A 13,447-nucleotide genomic window follows, 5' to 3' on the forward strand; every position below is an offset into this window, starting at 1 on the left:
TGTATTTTTGTCAAGTAGAGGGAGGCGGGTTAGAAGAACTGCATTGCAAAATTTTGAGACATGCACATTACACAGGTGTCAGAGACCAGGCTGAGGGGAGCTACTCCGATGAGGAATGGTGGGGACCTTGCCCTCCCCCTGCTTCTGACCAGGATCCTGAAGCTGCCCAGGAGCAGTATAGATTTGGAGCAGTGGTTTGCAGAGGGGCATAGTTCGGAAGACAACAGCTGAGCAGAACTGAGTGGGAAACAGCTAGGAGAAGAACAGGGAGAGAGAGAATTAACAGACTCCCTTTTGCTGGAAAGTGTCCAACCGATCAGGTCATGGAGAGCAGATAAGGCTTGCCAGACGAGAAAGTGGCGGGGGTGGCTTGGGGTGAAGTGGGTGGAAACCTTAATTGGAACCACCTTTGCCCCAAGAATGGACCCTTTAACTGGTAAGAGACTATTTTTGCTTTGTTCTTCTCATCCACGGCCAAAGGGAGGGAGGAAGCCGAGGCCTGACAACAGGACAACTGTGTTTTGTGTGTTGGCTTGGGGTGGGCAAATAAGGTAGGTTTGCATTAAAATGTGAACTGAGCACATTTCTCCTCCATAACCCTCCAGTTTAAACTGATGCCATCATATCTAGTTTGGCCCTGATACAGGTTGATTCCACTTGGGATAGGCTGACACACATTTAAAATGCTTTTGAACATCTTTGAAAAATGAATTTGAGATGGTTTGTGCACTAAAAAAACACACACTTTTTTAGCAGTGCACTCTGAGGATTTCCTCTGAAGTGAATAATGATGGGATAGACATGTTTTTGAGATCAAATGGATGCCTCTAATAGTGTGCAAACAGCTAATAAATGTGTGCAGAAATCCAGACTTTTATGCATATAATGTTTATGATTTAAAGCATAAAGGCTGAAGGAAACTCTTCAGATTATTATCAGTATTATTATTATAGTAATTATTAAGATTATTATTATTGTTGTCAACAGCAGCAGCAACAACAACAACCACCTTTCATGGGGTTTAAAACAGTGATTTGTAGAAAAATTGCAAACATCTTTTTGCTTGCCTCATGTAAGGATTGAAGAATTAAGAAATAAGATGTTGGGCTGGTGTGGTGGAAGAAGCACAGATCTGATAAGAGGTAGGAGATCTGGTGAGAGATAAGAAATCTGACAAGATATAATAGATCTGATAAGATAAAGTAAAATATAAAAAGAGAAGAATACCACCCTAAAATTTTGTTATTCTGAAACATAATAAAAGTTACCCATGTATATAGTTGAGGTACTTTTTATCAGACAGCTGTAGTAAAAGTACTTGAATTTAGCAGTAATGATGCCATATTACTACTGAAAAAGATAATGAAGGTCAACAGGTTGATCCACATCAACAAACTGTGGAGGGTCCTTTCCCCATTTTCAAGACTGACTGAGCTATATTGGCTGCTGATAGAAAGAAGAGGAACATTTTTAAATTTATTAAAAATATTTTTATTGCAAGAAAAGACCTTAAAAATCCAAAATAACAGCAGTAGGATTGCTAAACACTATAGCCACATGTTAAAATATGTAGTGTAGTAAGAACACAGGTATAAAAGGGGGGAAGGCTTTCCATTACTATTAAGAACGAAATTTTACTTGTGACTATGAACCCTGTCCCCAGCTCTAGAAAGTCCAGTTAGCAGCACAATCCTATGCATGCCGACTCAAGAGGAAGCCACATGGATTCGATAGGGCTTGCTCCCACGTAAGCATGCCTAAGATTGCAGCTTAAGCCTTGTAGCTACACCATATGAATTTGCAACTAACTCCATAGAACTGTGCCACCCAATCGGATCCCTGGAAAGCCTCCCATTGCTGCCCTTTTTGTCTTTTTGTTATTAGGAGGAGTCACATTCCATGCCTCCTGAATTAGACATTCATTGTATGAGGCACATTGTAGTTAGAACAAGATGGCTGCCTTACCGGTTTTTCCTTACCTCTCTGTGTTGACACTTCAAAAATCTCTGTGCTCTCTCCTGAGACAAAGTGTGTGAAATAGGAACAGTTGCGTTCTGGAGGGAAACAAAAGAAAAGGCAAATGGATAAAGGCACATTTTTTTTTTATTCCACTTGAATGCTGAAGCATACCCTCCAACATTTCTTCGATGAAAATAGGACGTCCTGTTCCATCATCATCATCATCATCATCATCACAATCACAATAATTTTATTATTTGTATGCCACCCATCTGACTAGGTTGCTACAGCCACTCTGGGTGGTTTCCAACATATATAAAAACATAATAAAATATTAAACATTAAAAACTTCCCTATAGAGGGCTGCCTTCAGATGTCTTCTAAAGGTTGTATAGTTACTTGTCTCCTGTGGTTGGGGGTCGCATACCCTCCAACATTTCTCTAATGAAAATAGGGACATCTTGAGGAAAAGTGGGACATTCTGGGATCAAATCAAAAACTTGGATGGCTTCTGTAAATCTGGGACTGTCCCTGGAAAAGAGAGACACTTGGAGGGTCTGCTGAAGCAGTCAAGGGATTTAAATAACACAATGTGCAGTCACATGACGTTTTCTCATAAGTAACTTACTTTAAGGTAAGTACCGTATGTATACAGTGGCAGCTTCCTTTATTTATTTTCTCTTTCTTCTTCTTGGAAAGGGCCTTTTAATGAGGCAAACTAGTTCATTAAGTACTTCCCCACCTACTCCGACTTGCAGCAGCTCTCTATCACAGGTTTTATGTAGCATGATGCCCATCAAGATTTTTTGGACTCCAAGTCCCATCAACCTCAGCCAGCATGGCTAATGGTGAGGGATGATGGGAGTTGTAGTCCAGCAGCACCTGGAGGGCACCAGTTTGGCTACCCATGCTCTGAGACAGTGTTTCCCAAACTTGGGTCTCCAGCTATTTTTGGACTACAATTCTCATCCTCATCTCTAACTAACCAGGACCACTGCTCTAAGATGTCAGGCAAATATATTTCCTAGACCTTCTCTACATGATATCATAGACATCAAGAATTTAATTGGAGGCTTTATAGGTGCCAAGTATAGCAAAACTATGTTACCTATTCTGAATTTTTTGCTCCTTTTGTGCAAGATCACAAGACTGCAGCAAGCAACAGTTGGCTGGTGCTAATATAACAGGAAGTATAGTTATGAATGTTGGCCAAACCGTGCCAGCCATATCTTTGTTTGGAAAATTTCAGTTAAAGGTTTGGGATGAATGAGTGGTTGGTATTTCCTCAGCAGAAGCTAAGGGTTGAAAGATCGCCCTGGAATGTGAAAACTGTTTGTGGAAGATTACTCATCCTTCCTCCTGCCCTGCCTTGGGAGTTTAATATCTCTGTGGAGAAGGAACGGCAGAATCTTAAAAGGGGGAGAGCTTTTAGAACAGGGGTCAGCAACCTTTTTCAGCTGTGGGTTGGTCCACCATCCCTCAGACCATGTGGTGGGCCGGACTATATTTTGAAAAAAACATATGAACGAATTCCTATGCCCCACAAATAACCCAGAGATGCATTCTAAATAAAAGGACACATTCTACTCATGTAAAAACACACTTATTCCCAGACCATCTGTGGGCCGGATTTAGAAGGCGATTGGGCCACATCCGGCCCCCAGGCCTTAGGTTGTCTACCCCTGTTTTAGAAGAAGCCTGTATCTTCTAAAGCAGGTCTGCTATCAGCTAGAAGTCCTTATGCCACTTGCCTCCAGTTATGCTCTACTGGTATATATGTAAGTAAACAACAACAACAAAACAACAACAACTATTATTATTATTATTATTTTATGTGTACCCCCACCCATCAGATTGAATTGCCCCAGCCACTCTGGACGGCTTCCAACATATACAAAAACATAACAAAACCTTAAACCTTAAACATTTCACTATATGTTACAAAATGCCATAATCCTCAAGAGAGCTCTCCTTCGAAAGCAATCCACATCTGGGCAGCACCACCTCTAGATCTTAGGAAAGTGACAAATATTCAATAGTATTGTAGAGGTAACCTTATGATCTATTGCTTGAGAGGCCATGGTACAAAGTATAAAGATTTTAATAATATTTTGCAGCCCTGCTGTCCTTCATCTTTGAAACAGTCCTCCAGGGTCCTGTTTTACAGATGACACAGCTAAGTACACACTAACTTGTTTTGTAGCCTTATGAGGCTTTGCCCTCGGGTGGGAAAAATATTGCGCCTGGGAAAGGGAAGTGGGAGTCAGCAGACACTCAAGGAATAGTTTCGGAGAAAAAGGTTTTATTTCTACCATCCATTGTAGCACCCTGCTTGTGGTTAACGCTTAGCTGGAATGAAATATTCAACGCAGCAATAGAGAAATTAAAATAGTAATTTATTTGTCAGACAAATAAATATGAGGCACAGTGGTATATGGTTACCAAGCTCTGGCCTGCCCTCTTGCCATTCTGGCCAGCACTTATATTTCCTTAATCCAGCCCCCTTGCTCCTCCTGTGGCTGCCTCTGTCCAATCAGCCTGGTTGAAATTCCTATTGGCTGTTTGCTAGAACCAATCACAAAAGATACACCCATTTCCTTCTTGCCCTTTTATGGAAATCAAAAAGCTATATATTCTTCTATCTATAAATGACAAATAAGTAGTAATATATCTTACATGTGTCTCAACAAGGAATCTTAATTACCAGCTCACCTCTTGCCCTCCTTGCCCTATTGCCTTCCAAAACAGATAATTAATCTTGAATTTTTATCTTATGCATGTCAAGGATTGAGTTCACATCAACATTGAGAGATCTCCTTCATTTGAAGGTTTCTAAACAAAAGGCCTGACAACCATATATCAGGAGTGCTCGATGGCGTCTCCTGTCTGGCAAGGGGGGGGGGGGCTGATGCCTGATGGCCCCTGTGATCTCTTCCAACTATATGAAATAAGAATCTAGCATTTCTTAAATCCTTTGCATAATTATATTTAAACTAATATATTTAATACATAAATAAACTTTTAAAAGGAAAAGAAATCTTAAAAGGATCTTAGTTTAAGAAACAAACAGCTTTTGAAAAGTCTTCCCAGAAAATGTTCTGTTTCTACCAGCTAGATGCTTTTTCACTGCTCTTGACCTTCTTAACCTTAGGAAGAAGATATGGCTCATTTTACTATTTATCCACCCTTAATTTGTAGGGTCAGTGTAACCTTGGCTGTCAGCCTGTAATTCCCTTTTTACGACTTTGAGAATTGTTTTCTGCTATAAATCAGGGGGGCCCCTTGTCTAGGAGTAAAAATATCTTGCCAAGGTTTTTAGGCATGGTCTTCTGCCTGGCATAAAATATTTGAAAATCATTAAGCTTTTTAAGATACAGGCCCTGATCAAACATATAAGCTTTAATAAAAATGCAGGCTTATGATTAGATGCCTCATTCCCCCCTTTCAAGCTCAAGGACCTTCATCCCAAGTGTCCTTGATAGCTTGACCTTCATCATATTCCTGAGGTAAAGCTCTGTATAGGGCCATGATATGAGGTAGAGTTTCATTTGAAATCATCTTGCTAATTGTACTTCTAAAACATGAAATGATACATGGCACCATACATAAAACCATTATTACTACTGTCAAGAAAAACAAGCAAGACAATAGTATCCCTTTGAGTCCTGCGACATTAGGTAACCAATTGGTGAGCCATCCCATATCCCATCCTTCCCATGTTTGTACTGGGACATGTGCTATATTCTCCATCTTTGTGGCCAACACACGGATTGCCTCACCATTATCAGAAATGTTGAAGCAACAGGCATTCCCTGTCAAGTTCAAGACTCCACATAGGCCTCCCTGCCTGGCAAGTACATAATCCATTCCCATTTTCAGCTGCAAAATGGCGGCTCTACTTTCATCCAACTGTTGTGCAATAAGTCTCAAACTCTGGGCCGTTGCATTGGTTACAAGTTCCACTACTGCTTGCAATCGAATTATTCTGTTTAGATTATAAATAGGATCCCGTGCCCCTTGTATGAGCTCACCAGGATTCCAGGAGGCAGGATCATAATAGGCTATAATGCGCTCTGGTGGCCAATCATCAGTACCGCTCCAACTTTGGGTACTTCCTCCTGCTATATGAGAAATGTCAGCGTTTCTTCGTGTACGCTTGGCCGAACTAGTGGGCATAATCCACATTGGTGGTAATACCCATCCCAAGAAACAAGTCCCACTCCATTTGGAAGGGAGTTTCTTGTATGCCCATTCTCCACATATCCACCACAACCATCGGGTCTGAGGTTTTTGGTACGTGGAGTGCAGAAGGCGAAATATCAAAAGGGGTAGAGAGTTCACAGTGCAGTATGTTAGATTGCCTTCTTCTGTCACAGTTATGTTCCATACCATTTTCCATGCATGAATAAAAGGAGGTGCACAGGGCAAGGTATTCCGAGTTCGATACGTAGTACCGTTTGCCCAGGTTTGACTATTCTTAATATAATCCCAAGTATAGTGGCAATGAGAAGAGCCTATCATGGTAGGATCAGCTGCATCTGATGATTTATGCACACAGAATTCCCCTTGCACAGGTATAACTCGTATTGGTTTAGTTGAGTTCCATCCGGGGAAATTCTGTACTTCTGTTTGGTGTGGCATTTCGCTTACCATACCAATGGCATTTAATGGTATCGGTAATAAGGGCATACCTCCCTCTGAATCATCTGGCCCAAGAGAGCAAACAAGGCAATTAGTCCTATTTGCAACATTGGCTACCATCTCAGCTAAGCCTACCCACATATTGTGGTCATGGCGGAATCCATATTTAGCAAATTTGGTCAGATTCAAGGACCCTTCCCCTTCCCAAGGGATCAGGATTAATAATAAAATCATGTTGATGTCTAGCATATGCATTCCTTCCACAAAAGATTACCTTATTGTGATAGCAAATAAATATTAGCCCCAATATAATTCCCCCAGTGACAGAAATGGGGAACCACCAAGACCAAAACATATATCCCGAGGATCCCCAATGAGTAATATCCCTTATAATTGTTCCACAAGGGGGCAGTCAATCAATTGTATAAGAGAATCTTCCCGTCCACAGTCACTGGTTTAGACGCTCCTCAAGCTTCAGGCGTGCGCAGGTCAGCCAGCTTCCAGGTTGTGGCTGCAGCAGGCCGGTCGTCTAAATGTTGCCCGTGACCTAGCCCGTTCCCGGTAGGGCTAGATACAGGGGTTTTTGGAGAGAGTCAGTTTTAAAGGATTAGAGGGGTCACCTTTGCACGTCCAACTGCCTTCAGACTTCTTCAAACGAGAGTGATGAATCCAGGGGGTCACCTCAGCTACCTTCACCGCTGTTGGAGTAGAGAGCAAGACGGTGTAAGGTCCACGCCACTTAGGTGCAAGTGGATCACGTTTCCACTCTTTCACCCATACGCTATCGCCAGCCTGGAACTGATGAATCGGCTCGGCAATGCTGCACGGCGTGCGCTCGAGGGCCCACCTGTTAAGAGAAACAAAAACACGGGAGAGAGATTGCACTTGTTCCTGTGTCACATGGTCTCCTATTTGTTTAAGGTCAGCTGGAATATCCTGAACAAAGGAGGGTGGCCTCCCATACAGGAGCTCAAAAGGTGACAACTTAAGTCTTTTTGTGGGTGCACACCGAACACGAAACAGTGTTATGGGTAACACATCTACCCATCCCAATCCCGTTTCCTGGGTTAATTTTGCCAATTGGGTTTTCAGAGTCCGATTCATTCTTTCAGTTTTCCCTGAACTCTGAGGCCTATATGCTGCATGCAGTCTCCATTTCACTTGTAGGACTCGACATACTTCTTGTACTACTTGATCAATGAATGCTGGCCCATTATCACTTCCAATGCATCTAGGTAATCCAAACCTCGGGATCAATTCAGTGAGGAGTCTCTTAGTTACCTCTCGTGCCTTTTCAGTTCGGGTGGGAAAAGCTTCAACCCATCCGGTAAAAGTATCTACAAACACAAGGAGATACTTGAATCCCTTAGAAGGGACCAACTCTGTGAAGTCCACAATTAGGCTTTCCATGGGGACGTATCCCACATGCTGAATTCCAGGAGGTTGTACCGGTCCCTGCCTGGGATTGTTTTTAGCACAAAGAACACATTTCTGTGAAATGCAAGTTGCTAATTGTGATAGATTAATAATATACAACTTCCGACTGAGACTCTCTCTGGTTGCAGTACCGCCAAGGTGAGTAGATTCATGATAATTTCTTACAATTGTGCCTGCTAGATGATGAGGTACATAAATCCTATTATCCGGCAGGATCATCCAACCGTCCTTCACAACCGCTCCTTCCTGTTCAGCCCACTTCCTCTCTTCTGGGGTATAGTGAGGTTTAACTTCTTCTGGAACTACCTCTGGTATAAGGGCTGCTATAAATCCTCCCACAGGCTTTTGGGCTGCCTCTCGGGCTGCTTTGTCAGCAGCATGATTTCCTCTGGTTATTGGATCCCTTCCTCGTCCATGACCTTTGCAGTGCATTACAGCAATCTGTTCTGGAGCCCATACTGCTTCCAACAGGATTTCTACTTCAGGTCCATATTTCAAGGCCTTCCCGTGGGCTCCGATTAGACCTCTTTCTTTCCATAGAGCTCCATGTGCATGCAGGGTTAAGAAGGCATATTTAGAATCAGTATAGATGTTTGCCTTACATCCAGCTGCCAATTGCAGAGCTCTAGTTAAACCTATAAGTTCAGCTTTTTGTGCTGAGGTGCCAGCAGGCAAAGCTTCAGCTTCCACAACTTCCTCATTAGTGACCACAGCATATCCTGCTCGTCTGGCACCTTCATGCAGGTAACTGCTACCATCAGTATAATATACAACATCTGGATTTTTCAATGGCTCATCTTTCAGATCGGGTCTACTGGAATAAACTTCATCCATTATTTGGAGACAATCATGTGATTCTTCATCATCTACCTCTGGTAGGGGCAGCAAAGTCGCTGGATTGAGCATATTCACTACTCGTAGATGAATTCTGGGATTTTCACACAATAGGCCTTGGTATCTAGCCATCCTTGGGTTCGTTAGCCAATAACTACCCTTATATTCCATGAGTGTCAGAACAGCATGAGGTACATTCACATACATCGTCTGGCCAAAGGTAAATTTATCAGCTTCTTTGACAAGGCTTGCAGTGGCCGCTACTGCCCTTAGGCATGGAGGCCATCCTTTTGCTACTGAGTCCAATTGTTTAGACAAATAAGCTACTGGACGGTTCCAACTTCCTAATCTCTGGGTCAGGACTGCCGCTGCAATCCCATTTTGTTCATGTACATACAGCTGAAAGGGTTTTTCCGAATTAGGCAATCCAAGGGCTGGGGCCTCCATAAGTCGTTGTTTGATAACTAAAAAGGCTTGTTTCTGCTCAGGTCCCCATACAAATGGGTCCTTTTCTGCACCTCGAGTGCTTTCATGTAAGGGCTTGGCCAGACTGCTGAAATCAGATATCCATAGTCTACAAAACCCTGCTGTTCCCAGGAATCCTCTAAGTTGTTTTCTTGTGGTAGGTTCTTTGATAAGGCAAATAGCTTCTTTCCTCTCTGGTCTCAATGCTCGTTGTTGGTGTGAGATGTCAAAGCCCAAATATTTGACCTTTTCTAAACATAACTGTGCCTTTTTCTGGGAAACTCGGTAGCCAGCTTCCCAGAGCAAGTGGAGCAGTTCCTCTGTCCCTTCTTTACAGGTATCAAAATCCTTTGCCGCTAGTATAAGATCATCCACATATTGCAGAACCACCTTTTCTCCCGGTATTGAGGGGTAACTTGTTAGATCCTTCGCCAAGGCAGTGCCAAATAAAGTTGGGGAATTTTTGAATCCCTGGGGCAATCTTGTCCAGGTTAGCTGGCCTTTTGTTCCTGTCAAAGGGTCTTCCCACTGGAAGGCAAATATAGGTTGGCTCTGTGGTGCCAGCCGGCAACAGAAGAATGCATCTTTCAAGTCCAATACAGTAAAAAATGTTGCTTCTGGTGGGATCAAACTCAGCAAGGTATATGGGTTTGGTACATTTGGGTGCAAGGTCTCGATAGCCTGGTTTACGAGCCTCAAGTCCTGTACTGGCCTGTATTCATCTGTCCCAGGTTTTCGAACAGGCAAAAGGGGTGTGTTCCATTCTGATTGGCAGGGCTTAAGCAGACCATATTTTAATAGGCGGTCCAAATGTTTCTGGATGCCCTCTGCTGCTCGCCGGGGTAAGGGATATTGCTTTACAGATACAGGGGTAGCCATAGGTTTTAGGGTTACTACAATTGGAGCTATATTCTTAGCCATTCCTGGTGGGCTATTTTCGGCCCATACTCCTGGTGGCACCTGTAGAGTTCGGAGGAGCTTGTTTAATTCTGTATCTAATGTGGGTTGGACTTGCAAGGCTGACATTAGGCGCCATGATTGTTCCTTAGGTACTGAGAGGGTAATTATTCCTGCTGCTTTTGATGGCAGTTTCATTTCTGGACCTCGAGGAGTGAAGGTGATTTGGGCCTGCAATTTGGACAGCATATCTCTGCCTAAGAGAGGTATTGGACACTCAGGTATATACAAAAACTGATGGGTTAAACGATGTCCCCCAATCTGGCATTCCAAAGGTTGGAGGAAAGATCTCTTAGCTGACTGTCCAGTGGCACTTTTAATGACTACACTTTTGGATGCCTTTTTCTGCAATAGTTCTGGGAGTACTGAGTATTCAGCCCCAGTATCAATCATAAAGTCTATTAAATGGCTCCCTAATTGAATCGTGACCGTGGGCTCCTGGAAGCCTAACTTTATGGAGTCCGGTCGTTCCTAGTCTTGGGTAAAATCCTCTTCTGCCAGTCCAATGAAATTGTCTCTACTCCGTCCTTGTCCAGGTCTCTGATATCTTCCATCTCGGATCATTCCCCGTCCCCGTCCCTGGTTTCTTGGGCCGGAGCCTGGGCCTGGGCCTGGACCTGGGCGTACTTCTTCCAACCTCAAGGGTTCAGGACACTCCCGCTTCCAGTGACCCTCCTTCTTGCAATTTGCACATTGATTCCTTCCCAGTGGTGGATTCTTTCCCCGTCCTCTCCCTCCATTTAAGGGGCGGTAATCTTGCTTCACTGCTGTGGCTAGCATTACCATCTTTTCCTTCTGCCACTTCTTCTTCTCTTGTTTCTCAGCCTCATCCCTATTCCGATAAACTCGGCGTGCAATGGCCATAATTTGGCTCATCAGCATCCCTTCCCATCCTTCTGATTTCTGAATTTTCTTACGAATGTCAGAAGCGCACTGGGCCACAAATGTAGCAGTAATCATTCTGCTGTTTTCAGGGGCTTCAGGGTCAAAAGGAGTCCATATACGATAGGCTTCCTGCAGCCTCTCTAAAAAGTCTCCCGGACTCTCATTTGGTTTCTGTTCTACTTCTGAGACTTTAGACATATTAGTGGGCTTCTGGCATGCCCTGCGGATACCTTGCACAAGTGTCTGGCGGTAGGTGGTAAGTCTGGCCAGGTGAATTGCATTGTTTGGATCCCAGTTAGGATCTTCCAAGGGAAAGTTGTCCTGAAGATGACGATCAATATTAAAAATATTTCCCACTCTGGCCTGCTCACGCAAATATATCTGTGCCTTTTCAATTATGTCTCTCCTTTCCTCAGTGGTGAAAAGAGTATTTAGGAGCTGGCGACAATCTGTCCAAGTAGGACTATGAGTATTTACTATTGAAGTCACCAAGTCCATCATAGCCTGAGGTTTTTCTGCGAAAGATGGGGTGTGTGTTTTCCAATTCATCAGATCCGTAGTCGTGAATGGAATATATTGCAGGGTCGAAGTTCGAGGTGGCCGTGGTCCGGGTTGCCCGTTGACCAGCACAGGCTCCTCAAGTGCATCAAATACTCTTCTAAGAGGGGCTACTACGTGACCTTTTTCTTCACTTTGCTCTAGGGGCCTCAAATCATAGGGGATGGTATTTGTCCCAAGGCGTTCTTTTAGCAGCTTTATACGCCTGGCTGTATTGCTTGCTGACCGATCAAGGTCTCCCTGTAACTTCTGTAATATTTCTCTGGGACTTGGATGTACAGGGGTTTGGGGTAGGCAATCAGTTGTTCCACTAAAGGAGACTGTAGATGGAGGTCTATTAGGAGTCACAGGTGGAATAACCACTTCTGCTTGGGCTTTATTATAGGACTCCAATGCCTCCTGAAGATATTTATCATAATCTATCAAGGAATCAAGCTCTGTGACTCCACCCCCATTATTCATTCCAGTTTCTTGCCTTGGGGTTACAACTGGTGGAGTGTTTGGATTAGGCTCCCTTCGATGTGGAGCATAGGGTGGAGGTGGAAGCACCTCTTCCTCTGGTCCCTCAAAAATGGGTTTGAGTTTATTTGGCAAGATTCCTTTCCTAGCTTCGGCTTTTACAGCCAATAATTTGCATCGTTTGACTTTGCATTCCCTTATCCATGGAGGATTTTTATTTAATGTGCTCAGCCAAGAATCTATATATGAAAATTGTTCTGGGCACCCTCCAGTTTCTTTGGTGATATCAGACCAAAGTTTGCTTACTAAATTTATATCAAAGGTTCCCTGAGATGGCCATCCAGTATTGTATTTCGGCCATTCTAATTCACATAACGTTCTCAAGCGCTCTGGCGTCATTTTGACTCCATATGCCCCTGAGAAGGCTTTCTTAAAATTATTTAACATACATTCAAGAGGTGTATTTCCCCCCTTTGAACCCCCAACTCCCATTGTATGGCCCTGTGAAGTATCCACTCAGTCACACACACAAGCGCTTTGTGAGATTCCTTGCCCAGATGGAGTCGCCTCACTGGGAACCGAAGTACTACTCACTCCACACTCAGGTCAGCTACAAATTGCTCTGTACTTTCTCACACATACAATGCGCTGGATACTTCACCACACTCTACCTCCCAACCTTTCCCTACACCAGATCACCATCTGATGTACCCAGCCACCTAGCGTACTCAGTTCCCCCTTACTGAGACGCAGAAGTTTGATCAAGACTTCTCTTCCTCCCAATTAATTGGAGGGCCAAAACCCCTTTGTGCACTTACCCTTGGCTGGTTCCCCCCGGTCCGTCGCCGCCAGTGAGCAGGGTATCAGACAGACGAGTCTTCTGCGTTCCCCTGGAAAAATTTCCCAGTGCGCGCTGGGTAAGCAGTTTAGAGGTCCTCTCTCTTGTACCCTGCCCAGTAGGGCGAAGGGGCTGCGTTCCAGCAGACCACTTATCCGAGTCACAGAGGCACCATAAAATGTAGCACCCTGCTTGTGGTTAACGCTTAGCTGGAATGAAATATTCAACGCAGCAATAGAGAAATTAAAATAGTAATTTATTTGTCAGACAAATAAATATGAGGCACAGTGGTATATGGTTACCAAGCTCTGGCCTGCCCTCTTGCCATTCTGGCCAGCACTTATATTTCCTTAATCCAGCCCCCTTGCTCCTCCTGTGGCTGCCTCTGTCCAATCAGCCTGGTTGAAATTCCTA

At 43.7% G+C, this 13,447-nt stretch overlaps 1 protein-coding gene and 1 long non-coding RNA gene across 3 annotated transcripts in view; one reads left to right on the plus strand and one right to left on the minus strand.

Moving 5' to 3' along the window:
• LOC307210142 overlaps nucleotides 1-13,447 on the plus strand; it is a 225,798-nt gene that overhangs the window by 10,973 nt on the left and 201,378 nt on the right. The window contains exon 1 of one of the 2 annotated variants that reach the window (XR_013835867.1): nucleotides 3,670-3,737. The exons of the other annotated variant lie outside the window; for it this stretch is intronic. This is a non-coding gene — a long non-coding RNA (uncharacterized lncRNA). Of the gene's footprint in view, nucleotides 1-3,669; nucleotides 3,738-13,447 lie in introns of those variants that run through there. 2 annotated transcript variants of the gene reach the window in all.
• The window catches only part of CACNG1 (calcium voltage-gated channel auxiliary subunit gamma 1), a 38,114-nt gene that overhangs the window by 4,833 nt on the left and 19,834 nt on the right, over nucleotides 1-13,447 (minus strand). The window contains exon 2 of the mRNA XM_079965704.1: nucleotides 1,980-2,054. Within this exon, the coding sequence (XP_079821830.1) occupies nucleotides 1,980-2,054 (75 nt within the window). The remainder of the gene's footprint in view (nucleotides 1-1,979; nucleotides 2,055-13,447) is intronic.

The sequence above is a fragment of the Podarcis cretensis genome, assembly GCF_951804945.1.
Source record: "Podarcis cretensis genome assembly, chromosome: 2".
NCBI lineage: Eukaryota > Metazoa > Chordata > Lepidosauria > Squamata > Lacertidae > Podarcis > Podarcis cretensis.